Source organism: Nothoprocta perdicaria, unplaced genomic scaffold, assembly GCF_003342845.1.
Source record: "Nothoprocta perdicaria isolate Ctin4 unplaced genomic scaffold, notPer1 scaffold_5, whole genome shotgun sequence".
In the NCBI taxonomy this organism is placed as follows: domain Eukaryota; kingdom Metazoa; phylum Chordata; class Aves; order Tinamiformes; family Tinamidae; genus Nothoprocta; species Nothoprocta perdicaria.
The window spans coordinates 3,804,134-3,822,746 of NW_020455754.1; the positions used below are offsets into that span (position 1 = coordinate 3,804,134).

The following is an 18,613-nucleotide window of genomic DNA, read 5'->3' on the forward strand; positions in this document are numbered from 1 at the left end:
GGAAGGAAAGATCCACTTCATCTAAGCACAAACCAGCCTCTCCATGTGTCCCACAGCCTGTTCGGGTGGCCAAAACCCAAGTGAGAAGCTCGCTGCACTACGATTTTGGCCAGAACTTGTTTCCCAGTTATAAGCAAGATGATGAATGTTGCATTTCCAGATGGGTTTTGTCCACTCTGAACCCTTCCAGCCAGGTCTTATCCTAAGACAAGACGTGGTACCATCACAGCAGGGCACCAGGCACCTTAGCAAGCACTCAGCAGCAGCTCGGGGGCGTTGGGGCTTGGGGACTGTGGTGGCAACCAGCTCTGAAACCAGGGCAACCTCTCCCTCCTGGTCTGCACCATAGCCAGCCTTCTCCTCGGGGGGGGGGGGGGAAGCCTTTGCACTCTCTCATTTGCAGCTGGTTTGGGTCCATAAAGTGATTCACTGGCTTCACCAGTAGGCACGCGACTATTCAACGCCTGGCTTTTTACGGCAGCCTTGGCTTTGGGCCCCGTTRGATCCTCAGCTCAATTTTATCCCTGAATTGTGCCCTACCGGTCAAATAAGGAAACACAGACAACGAGCCACTTGATAACGACTGACCAGCACGATAACCCATAAGCAGGGACGGAAAGGCATGGGTACTGCCAGCGGGGTGCTCCCCTCCTGCCGCCCGAGGCGGGCCCTAGGGACGGTATATTTTAATAACATCTTTGATGACCCGTCGGCAGATTGGGCAGCAGGCGTTGAGCTGCTTCTTCAGCTTAAGACCGCAGGTGTTGCAGAGGCACATGTGTCCGCAGGTGTAGATCACCGTGTCCACCTCGCTGTCAAAGCACACGGTGCATTCCCCGTTCTTGCTGCTCGATGGCTCCGGAGGGGAAAAGACAGGAGAGATGGGAGGACTCAGGGGGGAGCTGGGAGCAGTCACTGTAAAGGAGGAGGAAGAAACAAGCTCCTTCAGTTCCCAGCTCGGCRCAAACTTGACTGGTAATTTACAACATGCACCGCCCTGAGGAAATTTTTTTAAGGCACTTCCTTCCCTAGCTGTTGCCTAGTTTCTATGGCCAAGTAACACCCCCCACTTAGTTTACCGACCTAATTGGTAGCACAATATTGTCTGAGCTCAACATCTGTTTTATACYGAGGGCCAAGTGCTGCTCGCCGGGGCTTCCTCGAGCAGCGAGGTTATTTGCACACTCATCCCAGGGGACTGTGAGCAGAGCCCCACTCCCCTCCACTGATGTCACGGGGCCATGAAAAGCTTCTCACCTACTCACTTTTTCTTTGAGTTATTTCTGTTGGTTTCACAGTAGATGTAACATCTCCCCCCTAGCCTTACCCTGGTGTTTTACATGGGGCACATGCTAGTGTGCACGTTGATGCCTCAGCGCGCTGCGTCCAGGGAACCCCGACGTGCTGGTGGGTGCCAAGCTGCAGCTGGTCACGCTGCCAGCACAGCCGCCAGCCCCACGTTCGGGCTGAGCCCTCACTCACCRAGCGACGACTCGGACGCCGACGACGACCTGTTCACGCTGAAGGCCATATCGGAGTCGCTGTCGTACTGGGAGCCRCCGGGGGATCCTGAGGGAGAGACGGTCACTGGGCTGGACTGCACAGTGCCTGCGAACACAGCGGAGGGTGAGGGGGCTGCGAGGCTTCCCTGCTGCCGAGCTGAGCGCTGCCCCTCACCACTAACACAGGATTCTACATGCGACCGCCTTGGTCATCAGGTGCTGGACCTTGCTACGGCATCGCATAATTTCTGTCCCATCCTTCAATGAGATGAATAATAAGTTATCTGACATCCATGATTGTGGTYGTAGCTCCCTTCCCCACAATCCTAACCTCTCCAGCAAGAGCAGCCTCGGGTTTATCACGGCCTTTTTATCAGAGTAGAGGCAGCTGGGAAAGCACCTTGCTTTAAATGAGAAAACCTGTTCTACAAAGCTATCAAGATGTGATTTGTTGACAACATCCTTAAAGAGAGAAAAGGAAAAGCGCTGTAACGGGGCACCAGCGCGAGTCAAAAAGAGACATTTGATAGCAGTGCTGTCAGCAAGGCACACGCTGAAAGCCCAGCCATGCTGACGAAAGCATCGCAGCTGCTGAAGCAGGACAATATTGGCTTGGTTTGTTTATTAAGAATCTCTTTTACACAGGACTCTGAAAACCGACCAAGCACACGCACATCCATCACCACCTCCTTCCCTGTTGCTTATTTTACACTGCCAGTCTCCGTATCTGGTGGACTAAAATATGTKGCACACATCTACGTTCGAGCTACCGTGTCTCGCTTGTTCTTGTTTGGGAAAGCAAGGTGAGCTCAGGAGCTGCTTACTCACATGGGGATCGCTTTCCTCATGCAAGCAGCTGCGAAAGCCAAGGCTGCTAAGGCAAACCTGCACCTTGGATTCTGGCCCAAGCAACTGCACTAGCCAGGTGTTTCCAGCTATCGCATCTTTGGGCTGCACTTACCCAATATTTTGAGCTGGTTGATTACACCATGGATTGTAAAAAACACCCAGAGGGACTGTGAGGTGTCCACGCACATCAGCATTCCTCGGCTGGCTCCGTTCACCCCGTGGTGCACCTCTCCGTTCGGCAAGACCATGAAACTGAGAATGTCCCCGCTGTTGAGGACGGGGAAAGCTCGGTAAACCACCCAGTACTCCTTGCGGTCCAGGAGAAAGTCTGGATCTGCCGGGAGCTCATTTGTCCGTAAAGTACTTGGATCACAAGAAGTGATGCCAAAAGAAAGGGCCCCGTAATACGGCAACCCAAGATGTCCTACTTCCACAAAGAGGCTTTCACCGATGTGCAAAGGCCGGTCGGAAAACACCAAAGTCCTATTGCTTTCTTGCCAGTTGGTGCACGCGACCATCCGGTCCTGAGAAAAGGTGATGTCAGGTCCACGGGTCGGGTGGAATCGCAGATCTGTGTCCAGGAAGGCCGGCACCCCCTGGGCCCGCTGCCGTCTGCTGGGGCAGCACGGGATGATGTGGTTGTCTGTGGGAAGTCCTGGCACCCGACCCAAGTTGAGGTTGGCAATTTTGGCCACCACTTGGTTATTCTCCAGCTCATTGTTATTGAAGTTGGCCGAATCGTGGTTGCTCTGAGGAAGGCAAGTGCTGAGCCGTGCAGAGCTGAGCCGGGCAGTGGTCATGGTCTCTGCAAACATGCTGTCTGTGGGAGAAATTCAGGGATAAACAAGGGATGTTAGGCTCACGATACAACTGGCTATTTTTACTCTTACTACTGTTATTATTCCAGTCTACAGACTATTCAAAATCCATTCTTCTCAGTTGAAAATCAATGCCTGGCTGCATCTTGGCACTAGCTAAAGGAAGACCACATATTATCCAGGATTCGTGTAATCYGAGAGCCCCTTCCACTGGTGAACTGGGAAAAGCTGTAAACTAACGTGGTCCTACATGACTGATCCAGCCTTTCARGTGTGCCCAAGATGCCATAAATATTTCACGACAGTGAACTTGTTAAAATATATATACACCTGGCTAAAGAAAATCACCCCTCACAGCACCCTACCAGTGCTGATGTCTTCCACCAGCAAGTTGAACCACAGCTACTATCTCAGGGGTGTTCACAGTGCAAAACTAGAAAAACTTCTTAGAAGTGAAGACTTTTTAATTGAGAGTTTGCCATGCAGCTACTTGCTGCAGGTCTTAGAAGATTTTTGAAATAAGAGTGTTATTTTCCACTTTCCCAGAAAAAAAGAAAACCAGGATGCTGGTTCTCAACTCAGTTCCCAGCTTTTCTCCTTGGCCAAGATAGCCAAGAGGAGATTTAAAGGCATGGGGAGGTTAGGAATTAATGCCTTTCCCTCTTCCAGCAGCACTGCCTGGGGTGGCTCGGACATTTCTCTCTGGAGGGAAGGCACAAAGAGCTGAGCAAGGTCAAAGCATATGGAAATGAGAGCATCTGAAGGAAACAGCCTCCTCGTGTTCCCAAAGATGGAGAAGAGTGAAGCATTCCAGCACCAACCCTGCCTGCTGCTTGGAGAAAAATCACAAGGCTTTTACCAAAGAAGGTAAAACACCCGCTCTCATTGAGCAGCTGCAGAGCACAGGCTGCCTGAGCCCCGGAGCCCATGCAGGGGAGGCCTCCGGCGTAGTCTTGATGGCTGGACCAGCTGCTGCTTGTGAGCACAGGGAGTTTGGCAAGAACAGCTCCGAGAGAGGAGCGGGATACAGCCAAGCTTCATGATGCTGAAAGGTGCACTTTGTGCATCTCCATTTCGGCTACATTTCTCAGCTCTATTTGCAAAATGTTGGAAGGAGGAGTCAGAGAGATGGGGAGCATCTGCTAAGACACTGAGGCAGCTGTAGTTAATCGGTTTGGTCCATGGGGTTCGCTTGGGATTTTGATGGAAAAATAAATCCAGAGCACAGGTGCTCTCAGGGCTCGTCTTTCACTCTGCACTCTGGGCTGCCACAGGCCAGGACTAGGGGAGGGAACAAGCTGAATTTAATTTTTCTAACTGTAATTTAATGAGAAAGAAGGAGTGTTGTGGTGAAGCAGCTGTACTGGCCAATACTGCAAATGTTCCTTCACTTCTGTGATGAGCACCAGAGCTGAAGCATGTCACCGTTGCAATTACAGGCTAAGCTACTGGTAAGATTTAATTACACATTTGAGACAAACAGAGCAGGCAGCACAAAGTGTTGTTTATGCATAGCGTTCCTGACTGCAAAATGATTGGTACCGTTTTGAAGATTATCCGTCAGAGCTGCGTGCCCACTAAACTAAGCATGTCACCRCTCAGAGCCGGTGTCTGTTCAGTGTGAGGACACAAGCACCATCCTGTGCAGCAGGTGCAGCTTAGCCTGGGTGTTAAGACTAAATCAGCTCCTGGGAGCCTCCAGGAAAGGGGAGCAYATTTTGTTTTAAAAGGATTCCCTACAGCATAGACCAATTGAAAGTGCTCTATCTAACACCGAATTCACTCAAAAATTCAATGCCTTAAAAGTCACAGAAAGCAAGTCACCCCATGGCAATCCATTGAGCTGGGAACAAACAGGAACAAATCCMTCCTCTCTTGCAAACTATCCAATGRTTCCTTCTAAACCAGACACGCATCACCTGAATGCAGCATCTGCTTGCAGGGCGAGGGGAGATGTGATATACTGGGACAAGGACCCCAAAACACGGAGGAGCAGCCTGGCATTTCTCCTCACGCTGCAGCCAGTGCTGTAGCAAGCACATGGTGATGACCGTTTGTAAGAGAAGAGGTAAGTCTGGCTATGTGGCTATGGTTGTTAACACAGCTCATCAAGCTACTGATCTAGGTGGGCATCAAGGCCAGGAGTTACCATCACCTGTAACACAAGGCAGTGAGGAGAAATCAAAGACAAAATGGCCTTAAGTCTCTTGTCTAAAGGAAACAAATTGGGAGAGGGAGCACATGTTGCAATAACAGGGTGGGAATGAGTTTCTGAACTCAAGGTTTGACACCCCAACTGCCCTCACGTTGCCCTCTCCCATGTAAAGCCCTCTGCTCTGTAAAGCAGCACCCTCCTGCAGCAACCTCAGCAGCAGGTCTGAGCTCCAAATACTGCTGCACAGTATTACTGGACACTTATTACTGGACACTTATTACTGCTGCACGGTATTACTGGACATTTATTAGTCTGGACACTTACACTGCACGGTAAAGACTTCCATCTAGCCTAGCCCAGGGCTGCTGTAAGGCACAGCCTTAGGACTTTCCATCTCTGACATCTCTGAAATGGATACTCTGAGGACAATGATGAGATGCTTTCTGGATCCCCCCCATGAAGAAAAGAAACAGAGTTAATATGAGGTAAAAAGCCAGTAATAAACTAGCTGATCTAAATGTCCCATAGAAACAATTGACCAGATAGAGCACACATCCTTGGTAGAAGGATCAACCAGAAGAATATGTCACCAGCCAAGCTATGCACCTACCTAGTATTTGCACTTCATGGGTAATTCCGTAGACATCTATGAGTGCCCAGAGAGGACCGGAAACTTTAATACCACAGTGAAACAATATTGGCTCCTCATCATTAATACTGTAGAAGACTCTCCCATGACGGTCAACCCAGAAGGCTAAGACATTGTCTCTGACGGCGAACCGCTCCGGCAAAGCTTTGGCCCAGTATCCAGGCCGGGTCACCAGGTCCGGACAGGCGTACTTTGGTATGTCGTCAGAGCTCATCTGCGACGGGTCGTGGATGGTGAAGCCAAACCGCAGGGCACCGCTCCACCCGTGGTGCACAGCCACCAGCTTCAACCTCACTTTCTCGTAGAGGTGGATGGGCCGGTTGGTGAAGGTGACCCCATTACAGAAACTGTTCCTCCGGGTGGCCTTGCGAGAGTGAGCATCCAGACGGACRTTCTTGCCTTTGGCTTGGGAGTGGAAGCGCGGCGGCTCCGTGATCGCCAGGACAGAGCGTCTCTCATGGCTGCTGTTGGGCAGGCTGTAGTAGGGGCGGCTGGACACAGAGCGGGTCTGGTGACTGGTGTCTGCAAAAGGAGAACACACCGGCGCCGTTAGAAACGCTTAACCTGCTTTGCTCAGCCTATGGCCCCTGCAGCTCGCTTTCTGCTGGCACTGCTCGCTGAGAACTGCTCTATTTACACTCACGTTGTGGTGAGCCACAGGCTGCTCTTTGTTATGCAAACCGGCCTGCAGCTTTACAGAAACATGAAGCCAGGCGGGCACTTCTGCGCAAAGGTTTGGCCAACTGCCTGCCCTTTTACACCCCGAGAAGCTTGACAAAAATAATGTCTTTTTGCTTTCGTCAAATGCATCCTATTCTGCTCAGAAAGGCCTGATACTTTGGACTGTAACTGTTAAGTTTCCTGTTTAAAACACACACGTTGTTAGGACAGCAGCTTGGCTGATAGTGGCCGTACTCACAATGATCACTGCAAATCATGATTGTTAAGATCAGAGAAGCTCATGCTGAAAGGTGATACTGAACAGATATGTTTTTTTTTTTTTTTTGTGGGGCATGAAGCCCCTGTCTCCTCTGTCCCTTCATTTTTTAGCAGTGAAAAGGAGCTCTTGACCAACACAAGCAATTCAAGGCGTTCTGAAGCTGGAGGACTCCCTCCACATCACCAGAGTGTTCTTCTAAAGCCTTCCAACCCAGCCCCTAGTTCAGATAGCAGATCCAACTGGCACACGGAAGAACATTTCATCCTGCAAAGCCTCGCCTTTACACAGAACCTCCCATTTGAGCTCAAAGCACTTTATAAACGATGATTGTTTTTAGCTTCACAGCACCACAGATGGCACAGAAATCCTGCCATCCTCATTTTACAGATGGGAGAAGAATTTATGGATGAGATCTTGCGGCATTTAAAGTCAATAGCAATTTCGAGATCAATTTCAAGAAAAGTAGATTTGAGGCCTAAACTGAAGTTCATACGAGCGTGAAGCAGAAATGAAAGAAGAATGTAACCATTCAATCCTGATTCTTAGCTATTACTGAGGCAGATCATCGCTTTCATATGGTCCCTAACRCATGAGATCCTACTCCAAGCCTGGGGTTCCCATGACCATAACCATGACCAGCACCAGTTTTTCAAGCCCACTCTGCCCCCACCACCCTACCTCTCTTTTGTTTTGCCTTTGACCTTGCAGATTGCTAAAGCAAACCATGGAAGAAGGCCTGAGTGCTCCAAGTCATCCTGTTAGGTATGAAAGTGCATCACATGCGCACACTTGTGTGGATTTTTTTTTTTTTTTTTGCCACGGCTGAAGCTTTAGGAACCGCCCGTCCATCCCTTCCTTCAAGCTTCTTCCTTCCCGTGTCTAACCGCCGCCTTTGCTTCGTGTCAAGGGAAGGATTTTCTGATGCTTTTCTCTCTTGGAAAAGAACAACAGAAGACGCTGGGAACTTAGCTGGGAGAGCTGGCAAGAGTTCCACCATTGTGACATCCCCTCGCAAACAAAACCACGTCAGGTAGGGCAGAGAGGCGCTGGCACTTGTGTCTGCTGAGTTACTAAAGTCTCCAAGCAGCAGCCGTGCTTGCGAACGCAAGAGGGGACAYGGGCTGGATCTGAACGCAGCATCGCCCCTCAAAATGTGGCCTCTGCAGCAAGAGTCCAAGCACTAGCAAGGCACAAAATCCCTGTTTTTGCCAAGGTAAAATAAAGGGGGGGGGGATGTCCCAAATGATCACAGGCAAAAGCAGCAGCTAAAGAAAAGGCCTTTTGTCCTCTGCTGCTTCGTGCCACACGCACGTGACGCTCCCTGATAGGAGCAGGTCAGGGCTAGCCCTGTCCACAYGCTAATGTACATAAATGTACCCTCACGCTCACCCCGGGCAGGGGGTTTCCATCCTGCTGCCCAGCCAGCGGGGCAGGGACCCTGGGGACAGCGGGAGGAGGAAACAGGTCCCGGGGCCGTTACCCCCTGCCCGGTCACCTCCGCACAGCAGCGTGCGGGCCGGACACCTTCCCGCAGAATCACCGCGCTCCGGGACAAGGTTCCCTTGATTCCCTTCCCGGGCTGGCATGTGAGGCCAGGCTGGTGGTCTGAGCATGGAGATGTGAGCTCTGCTCCGGCTGTGCTTTCCTGCGCTGGTTTCCTGCTTTTCCTGCGTCCTCCTGGACCCCTCATGCAGCTCGGCTTGGGACACRGGTCATGCTCAGGTCCCGAGGGGGATCCAGGACAAGGCTTCCCACGGGGACCGCGCACGGCACCAGGCCCAGCTGCCCGGTGCGGAGCAGCCCTAGCTGAATAATCAATTGAACTGCATTTTTCTTGGATGCTTAAAAATAGCCACCCTGCAAAATGCAACGGCCCGACCTCAGTGTCACTTTGTTGGCAAGGAGGAGGGAAGAGCCTCCTTGTCCCGTTTTCCTCCCCGGCGTCACAGAAAGCCCCTGCTTTCCACCCAGCGTGCAGCATCCGCCGTCCCCCCACACCAAGCTGGTGGGAACTCCGGTGGGACAGCGAGCCCCGCAGTTTGGGCAAGCAGCAGCTGCCCAACGGGCTGGTACCAAAGCAGCAGCAGGCTCTCAGCGAGAGCAGCGCCAAGGATGGCGAGCAATCGCCCAGCGCCCGCTCCAAACACTGCTCCCGATCTGCCCTGCCGGAGGGGAACTTCAGGGCAGGGTTTGGGGAATTCTGTTGTTTTGTTTTGGTTTAATCTTGTTTAAAAAAAAAAAAAAAAACAGGAAAGCATATTGTGGCTAAACAATAGGAAATTCTCCTGGAGGAAATGAACGGATAATTTATTTATAACGCCATTCCCTGCTGCGTGAACACCTGAGCTGGGCCGTGAGTTTTACGCCTTCCTGCACCAGAAAGGCCCTAGACAAGCTCCAAAAAACCACTTGTGCATTTGCACCGCCCTAATCTGCAGCTTTTACTGCTTTGCACACGCTCCAGTCCCTCTGCTACCCGCAAAACCTTCACCTTCCCACTCAGGGCTTCCCCCTGAAGCAGCAGCCTCACGGATGATGTCCCGAGGTCCTCAGCTGATGAGACACAGATGCTGTAGGTGAGGGCTCCTCACTGAAACAAGGAACACTGCCTGGAGTTCAATATGTCCACCCAGAGCCTTTGGGGTGCCCCAYGTGCTGCACTAGAACGCGACTGAGCTAGCGCAGACCCTCGCTCCCAGCAGCAAGCAGAGATGCAGTTATCACACATCTGAAACCTCACCTTCTCCAAAGGGCAGTACATCTATTTCTTAGGTTCTGCTGACCTTTGCAGAGGTATTTTAACAGCCACACACTCTGCATTTCTAAAAGGTATAGACCCTGGATCAATTCCACATATTCCTTGTGGTTTCAGTTTTAAAAATAACCATTTTTTGCCCATTTGTTTCCAACGTCAGGCTTGCTAGAGCACTGAAATCCCACTGATGGCAGCAGACAAAATTTGCACCAAAGGCTCTCTCGAGCCTGGGCGCAGGGCAGCGAAGGGCTGCTTGCTGGGGGAGCTGACCTTAAGCCAGACTGATCCTGACTCTGCTTGCACAAGCAAATGARGCAGGAAAAATACCAGGGAAAGCCCCAAAGTGAGGGAGGAGAGAATAATGTTTGATGAGATGAACGCTGTTGGCAGAGAGCTGCAAAGGGGACGGCTACACGGTGCAGAGGAGCAGAGCACTCTGTTCCCACTGTGCCACAGGGAAATCCACGGTCTGTCTGTACTACCTGGGCAATGACTGCATCCAAAGACGGTCCCTTAGTCAGGAAAAGCCCTTCCCCAAGGTCTGCTCTTGAGGAAACCCAGCACAGCAGAGGTGCTGGGTTTCTCCAGGCAAGCAAACCAGGGGACAGCGAGGTCCTAAGCAATCAACTGGGTAGAGCAAGGATGTAAAGGAGATGGTGGTATCGGGCGCACAAGGGAAGAGCAGCTCCTGAGCACACAGAGGGGTGCTCAGTCACTGCTCAGACACACAAGGAGAGAAAATGCTGGCAAGCAGCACGAGAGCAGAAATCTACCCGAGAACGTTCACTGCTCCGGGCACCGGGAAGCTCCCTGGTGCTGCCGCGTCTTATCTTTATGGCACAGCTTTATCGGTGCCATTCGAGCCGCTTGCTACTACAGTGGGGAGGCCGGTCACTGCTGCAACAACCCTGTTGAACATTAAACACAGCTTCTACAGAGGCTGCAGGTATTTCTTTTTTTTTTTTTTTCCAGGAAATATCACAATTCCTATCAGATGAGGATACCTCGGTGAAGGGCAATGCACCTATGGAAAGCTCCTAAACAGCCCTCACGGATCTTAAGTCAACCGGAGTAAGGGTTGGTCCAGCTCTTGCCACGTTGTGCACCATGGGGCACRTATGGTTGGAGCGCAGCGCTCGTGGCTGCTGAATGACTCTTACAGGAAATAAAATATTAACAGGAAAATGAAACAAAATTCTGAGCTGATGCAATCTTATCTTTTGAGAACAGGAGCAAAGAATCTGCTCACAGACRTATTTAGTGTGCTGCTTGGACTTTTTTTAAATGAAGAAAACGTGTCCAAGAGCTCTCCGGGAAGTTTTGGGTTCGCATCTGCCACATTCACCAGTGGGAATTTGTAAAGTAGGCTACTAAATCCACTATRAGGCTGCTACACGTCCAGTCATAATGCTGACTTAAACCCAGACCAGCTGGAAAACTCAACTCAACCATAAACACAGAGAGGGGCATCTGCAAGACAGCATCAGGCGTAATCCTTTTGTCCCGATACTTTTTCCCTGGAGGAGCAAGAGCCAGGCCAACACAGCCATCCGGCAGCAACTCGCTGTGGTTTCCACTTTGCTGCCACCGTCTCCTCTCTCCTGACACGTCCTCGGGCAGGGACCTCGTGCGTGGCTGGTCCTCTCAAATTAAACACTTTCTGTGTAGTGGAGAGCTAGTACAGACGCAAAGTTCAACCACATCATTTAAAGTGCAGCACACAAGAGAACAGCTCCCTTGACAGGAAAAGGAACCCCAGGCTCTAGTTATCATGGTTAACCGAATGTCACGGAATGACACTAGCAACAGAGCCAGAAGACTGAAAGTGCAGCTAAAATACCCATCTCTGTCTCCAAGATCCACCAGCTGGCTTCAAGCAGAAAATAAACCGTGACAGGAGGATGATTCTACAGATGGAAAGCGCTCAGAGCAAATCTTCCATGACCTAGAAGTGATCACACAGCCCCAAAACATGACGCAAAGCCGGCGCTGCCCCAAAGCAGGCAGGAAAGCCACTCTCTCCAAACCCATTTCCAGACCTGGTTGCTGAAGATCACCTCCTGCTTTTCATGCAAGATGTGACTTTTCTTTTTGGAAACGGAGGCACATCTTTGAGTCCTCCCAGCCTTTTTGCACTTGTAAACTGACCCCTTAGCCCAAATCCCTGGGAAAATGGACATGAGTGGCACCAAGCAGAGGTGGTGTCTGCACAGCCAAGTGGCACAGCCTCCTGTACGCTCCACCACGCAGCTCCCTTGGCATGGACATGGCTGCATTTGGTAGCACAAGGCCCATGCAGGTCCTGCTGGGCTGCTGCTTTGTGGAGTTCAACAGCATCCCAAATCTACAGCCAAAATCTGCATGCAAAGAGTGAACATACCAGATGCTTTCAGAGGCACCCGTGCATATTTTTAAGGTTATTCTCATCWTTGGAATCTGAAGCACACCTCCAAATTGTTCCAAAATAATCAGAATGTGGGATAATGCTGGCATCGCTTTTTTATTCTTTGTCATTGCGTTTTTGTTTCCTTTCATGGATATTAATGTCTCTTTGTCTTTGCACCTACCTCGGATAACAACATACTGAACAGTTCTCGTACATCTTTGAGAAGTTTCCAGGCCTTGGCCTTGTCTCAGGATTTTTTTTTTCCTGGGCTCAAGATACTTTGCCCTTAACTATACTATTTTTAACCATACTATTTTTCTTAATGAAATAACTCCTGTCTTCCCCTGCAAATGAAAGACCACTTAAACTATGAAGAGCAGAATAGTTTTTGCTTCTCTGCAACCAACTGAATAGTATTAACTAATATAGATATGTCTGTACATACATATATATGTATRTTTCTAAATATGCATGGGTCTTCCATGGAGTCCATGCAGGCAGGCAAGTCATCTACACTCAGCTCAAGTCCCTGTTTCCTGCCATGTCCTTGCTAGGTGCATGCACAAGCCTTGCTGCAAGGCAGGCCCTATCTCCATTAGAGGCCTTCAGTTCTCCTGCACTTAAATAGCACAGAATACACAGCAGAGAGAGCCCAGGATACACAGAAGCAAGCAAACCAGCAGAAAACATCACCTTGCCCCCATATTATTGGCGAACCCAGGTCAATTAGTCTGCAAGTCCAGCACCAAATTGTTTGACTCAGTTAATGAGAGGAAGAGGGAGAGAGAGCAGAYAGAGGTGGAGAAAAGGCAGGGTTCGTGTCATAATCCCGGCTTAAGTCTTTCAGCACAAGTGATGAAAGCAGCTGTGTGATGGATGGGGAGCCTTGGAAATGGTACAGCTTATTGTAATCCATTACACGGCCTTGACACCCGAGTCCGCCGGCTGGTGTCATTGAGAAGGCCACGAGCCAAAGCCCTTTGAAAGATGGCAGGGATTTGAAAGCCATAAAATATGGGATGCAAAACTCGATGAAACTTTCGGCTACTGGCTAAAGATAAAAACATCTTGTCAAAAATAATCGGCCAGCCACTCTTACTATAAATAGTTGTTATCAGGAAATGTTGAGCTATGTCCTTACTAATACACTGCACATGCAAAGCGTATGTTTTTATACAACTGAAGAGCAAAGCTGGGTTTCTTACTTGATGTATTGCATTTTTGCAAAATTGTTGTCTTTATAAAGTCTAGGACAACTTGGGAGAGCACAGGACTGCTTAGCTGACTTACCTTCGAGTCCTGTGCTCAGAGCCCACAGTGCAGCTTTGGGAGGTGATCAAAACTCTGAAGAGTGCTGACGGAAGCTAAGTGGCTGATGGCCACTGAAGCAATTCGACAAATAAGTACTTCTGGGCTAGGAGTCTACATATTTTCCAATTCTAAATGCTCAATTTCTCAGCCAGTAGCCGAAGTACATATTTTTATAATTCATTATTTTTCTTGTTTTTYAAAAACACATAATGAAGTACCCTAATGTAGATGATTTACAGCTCGTACACATTTCTGCATACCACACATTTCACGGGACCACGAGAAATGGTAACTGTTACTTTTTTCTTAGTGATTTTAGTGTGGGACAATGTGGCTCAAATACATCTTTTTTTAATTATATCTAAGCAGATATGCTTGATACAATATTTTTAACAGACATATTCTTAACTTTACAGCATATTCTGTCTGACATTGAGCTAGTTTGTAATCCCTCCTCTCCCCACACTGCCCAAGGAGCACATAATGACCATTAAGGCAAATAGACTCCRTTTCCAGCAAACCTCTTTTCTTCTGCCCAGCTGTACCAAGTCATCTGCACCGGAGATTTATAAATAGTGGCCATGTCATTCCAATGTTAATGGGTTTTAATGAAATTGGAGAATGAAATGCATTCCCTTTTAATATTCTCAGAGCAGCAATTTTATTCTATCCCCTCGCTTTGATGCAGGGCTCATGGAAAGAGTGTGGTAGCTTGGCACATCATTTCAACCAGCCCATCAATGTGTCACTTCCAGCATAGGCAGGAACAAAAAGAGGGAAAGAATTTTGTTGTTCCTGATGCAGGAAACCCACCCATCCCCTACCGACACACATCAGCATTGTGCTGCACCAGCACCAGGAGTGCACTTGTGAAACAGGAAAAAAAAAAAAGAGATTTAAAAGGTAATCATGGCAATTTAGCGTAGCTTTTGATTCCATTGTCCTCTGAAAATACCTTAAAAGCCACTATTTACATTGTCTCCATCACTACGAATTTGGACTGTATACAATTTATACTTACTCCCATCCCACCTCCAAAAAGCCTGTTTGGAGAAAGGCCAATACATAAGATGTGCTGTGAAATCCCCGCAGGGATTTGTATATGTATCATATGATCCTATAGCTGATTGCACTGTGTGTGCCGGACTTGGACCACACGAGGCTCGGGCCAAGAACTGCTATGAGCTAAGTGTGCTTTCCACACCCAATAACAACACAGGAAGACTTTTGCCATAAGCATCAAAACTTCTCAGAGACAGGGGAAGCTGCAGCTGAAGGACAAGAACGACTCTCAAAGTGACACTACGAGCAGCAAGGCCTGACCATTCATTTGGGTTCTTGACTTTTTCAGAGMAAATCCCATGATAAAGGGGGCAAACCTGCTGTTTTCCTCTGCCTCTGATTTGTTACAGAAGCCTCTTTCATCTTTATCTCCTCTCTTCATAGCGGTTCTAAGGGTTTTTTGTTGTTGTTTTATTTTTTTTTCTTCCTCCTAATTAAAAATTTCTATATAGTCAGAGGCCAAGAAAGAATTCAGCTTAAAAGAGATGGAGCTATTTCTGTCCAAACAGGGATGGATAACCAAATAGCCATTAGACTTAACAGTGGTACCCATACAGGGCTTTTGATCTGTCCTAAGTGAGCCACAAAACCACAGAAAAAAAAAGGGAAAAAAAGGCCTCTAGGAAGATGTTCTTTCCAGCTGCCCTCTCCCAACATGGTGCAGCATTTTTTAACCTTGTCCACAGTTCCCTTTATATTTACACACAGTTTAAACAGTGATCTGGCAGCGACAGGGGAAAATGCTTTGGGAGGAACGCATGGCTGAGGAAGCTAAATAAAGAAGTGGCCAGGTCTTCAATCATCCTATATTTTATATATACAAAGGCTGCGATTCCACTAAGCTTTTCAGAAACAATATGTAAAGAATCTGAAACAGGGCAAAGGGATGGGGATAACTGGTTATAATTAAACCAGGGCGGGAAAGTGCAGCTCTTCCACCCTGCCAGCCTAGTTTTCCTAAAGGAATCCTAAAGCACAACAGGATATTTGATGGTGGCCACCATCAAACCTTCTTGCCACTTGCAGGACTTTCAATCAAAAGCCTAGATAACACCAGGGAGATTTTAAATAAGGTTAAGCAGAGACCAGACCTTTTTCCCAATGGCTTCAAAGTCAGGTGAGCACACGCAGCCCTGTTCAAGGGCTTTCCTCATCTCCCAGAGCTCACAGCCCTTTCACCTGAGCATTTCCTTCAGCTTTGTGTAGAAACACAGAATTTGCTTCCAGTGACCCTACAGAAACAGATTGTTCGAGGTTGAATCTCAGCATTTTGCTTTCTACCTCTTCATCTTTCTCATTCTCTCTCATCCCATTGCTTTCTGGATATTTTAGCTATTCCTCTCAGTAGGTTAAACCATTTCTGCAGCACAAAAATTAATACTGTGGACCCCCTTGCCCATGCTCTGCTTGGTTCTTTTTTCCTCACTCCTTTTTTCTCAAGTCATGCCATCACAATCTTCCATGATTTTTCTAATCTCATAACAGCTAACAAGTAAGATAATTTGCCGATTATTTTTGGAGTCTTTACCATCCAGGCTATGGATATATTTTTTTTTCATGAGTTTTTTCCCTCACCTCTTTTTGCAATAGCTATTTTTATGGAAGCACTGCCAACTGTTCAAAGCCTGTTCTCTACTGGAAGATAGCATTTAAGTAAGGAACCAACAGGGTTTAACTATAGCCCTGGCAAGACTGAGAAAAAGATGAATTTTCAGGAGGCCACAGAACGTGAACTTTTTTCATCAGAGGGCATGTTCCAGCAATGCAATTGCAAGTGGACAAGATGTCAGGGATGGAAGCATTTAGTGCTGGAGAATCCTTTCCAATATCGCAAGCAAAGTAATTCAGAATATAAGGAATAGTTAGCATTGCTTGCAATACCATCATTCTCTAAAACACTTTATTTAATCCTGCAGGTCTTCTCCTGCACTAAATATTTGGCATCCTCATCATAAACAGACAAAAGCAACTTCACTCAACTAAGGTGACAGTCTAATCTGTACAATGTCATATACTTCGTTGGCTGTTAAATTAACATTCAGGCAAGTAAACTATATAGCTGTTTTGAAACACATTACATCTTAAGAAATAAACTCAAAAACATTAAAAAAAATGCTAGTCCACAGACACAGGAAAATGTTCCACTAGAAAAAGATGCTTTCCTTAGTCACAAGTTTCTGAAATGCATCATTTTCTGCTGAGCTCCAAAGCCCATTTGAGAGGAAGRTAGTTGTGCAACACTTGGCTGCCACATGGCTGAGATGTGTGATTCTYTTCCATTATATTTTCAGGAATTATTAAGAGGAAACAAGAACCTCTTGAAGACATTAAACTGTCCAAGCAAAAGCAAATACAGTCATACCATTACTGGACACATGATGACCTCAGCTCCTTTCTTCATCTCCAATGTCTTCAGTTATTTCCACAGAAGGGTTTGGACCCACACTGAGCAAGGGAGGTATATTTTGAAGCCTCCATATCAATCTCCTTGCCAGCAGGACTTGATCCCAGCCCACCTACGTCATCATGCTACTTCCTTTACTTGCCCTTCAAAGCATGGCAAAGAAAAGATAACAGCATGTGAAAAGATAGCAGCCCCTTGTGTTGCTGAAGGTAAAAGCCAACTTCTAGGCAAAGCCTCTTTTGCTCCTGTCTTCCTGCCCTGGAGGAAGGAGTTGCTACCAGGTCTTGGGATGGGAACGTGTGATATGTCCAGCAAACAAACAGTGCTACCAAAGGGATTGCACAAGGAGGAGGAGAAATAAAACACCAGCATCCAGCACATAGGCCCACCTGCTTACTGTGGAGCCTGCCCCACCATTCAGCTGAGCACGGGAAGCCAGGAACTTCCAGAGAGTTTACAGTGGAGGTGCAAGCTACTGTCAGTTTTGTAACTAGTTTATGTTCTCATATTCTTCATAGGGCACTTACACCTATAAATCCCGCTGCACCGCCAAACCGCAAGCTTCTGAGTAACTATGGGCTGGAAATTTCAGAAATCCCCAATGAAACAGTATAAACAGTTGTCTGAACAGGCCAATTTCCACCCAGATGGCTCTTGTTCTAATTAACAGAATCGAACATTAATTCGGAGTCAGTTGTTGGCCTTGTTTAGATTTACTTGGAAAAATACACCTATAAATCACATATGAATAACTAGGAGGGAAAGAATTTTTTCTGGCTTCTCATTTCATTTGGTAGAACAGATTTTTATTACCACACAAAAAAAAAAAAAAAAAAAAAAAAAAAAAGGAAAAAAGTAATTATATGTTGACAGCTTAGAGCCTGTTGTGGTTCCAGACACAGTAATGCGCAGGCCGCGGGGCGAGGGCTCGTACAAACCATCCTTCTGCACGTTGGAAACACGTGGCACCAAGCAGCTCCAAGCCTACATCTGAGACACATCTTGTGCCAAGAATTTCTGAGGCAACGGGAACCTGGAAATATGCTGAAAAGGGGACGCCAACGGTGCCACCTGCACTCTRCATCAACCCCATGAGCCTCCAAATCCACTCAGGGAACTGATGTCCCCATGAAAATAAGCCTATGAGGACTGGCCAGCACGAGAAGAGCAATGGGTAGGATGCTCCCCCAGACCCAAATCCATGACATCCGGCGTTATGGCTACTCCTGCTTCCTGAGCGGCTTGCTTCCATGCAAAAGCTGCTTGCATGTGAGAAGTCCCTTCAAGATCYGCTTTTAAGTCACTCATTCGTTGCAGCTCTCAGCAGCTGGCAGATGAGGGCAGAACATCAGCTTCCCCCAAACCTCTCCTGCTCCCTCCTGAAACCCACGCTCTTCCGCTCGTAGGCAAGTCCCTGTACACTCATCTGTCTTCTTCACCCAATAGTTGGCTTGAATGGAAGCAAGCACCACTCGAGGTATCTGAAAACAGCTTTGAAAAATCAACTACGAGGCAGTAGCAATGTCCACCAGCACAGAGCCCCATGGGGGAGACACGGWGGCCGTCGGGCTGCACCACTGAACGGTCCTGTGGCCCACGTCCACTAAGGACATCCAGGCCCGATGTGTGAAGCATTCACACGCCATGGCGCCTGTGTGGGCCTTCGCTGGCCACCCTGATCATCCTCCCAAGTCATATCCATCATGCTTCACAGGAGAAACCAGCCTGCGGCCTGCAAGAGCTGCCGGTGGCAGGTGCCACACTACACAGCAAACATCAGAG

The 18,613-nt window shown here is 48.2% G+C and overlaps 1 protein-coding gene across 1 annotated transcript in view; it reads right to left on the bottom strand.

Moving 5' to 3' along the window:
- Window positions 1-404: 404 nt before the first annotated feature.
- Window positions 405-18,613, bottom strand: part of NEURL1B (neuralized E3 ubiquitin protein ligase 1B) — a 30,748-nt gene continuing 12,539 nt past the window's right edge. Inside the window, exons 2-5 of the mRNA XM_026047506.1 lie at window positions 5,935-6,531; window positions 2,464-3,171; window positions 1,483-1,608; window positions 405-915 (exon numbers count right to left, since the gene is read on the bottom strand). Of these exons, the coding sequence (XP_025903291.1) occupies window positions 671-915; window positions 1,483-1,608; window positions 2,464-3,171; window positions 5,935-6,531 (1,676 nt within the window). The 3' untranslated portion in view covers window positions 405-670. The remainder of the gene's footprint in view (window positions 916-1,482; window positions 1,609-2,463; window positions 3,172-5,934; window positions 6,532-18,613) is intronic.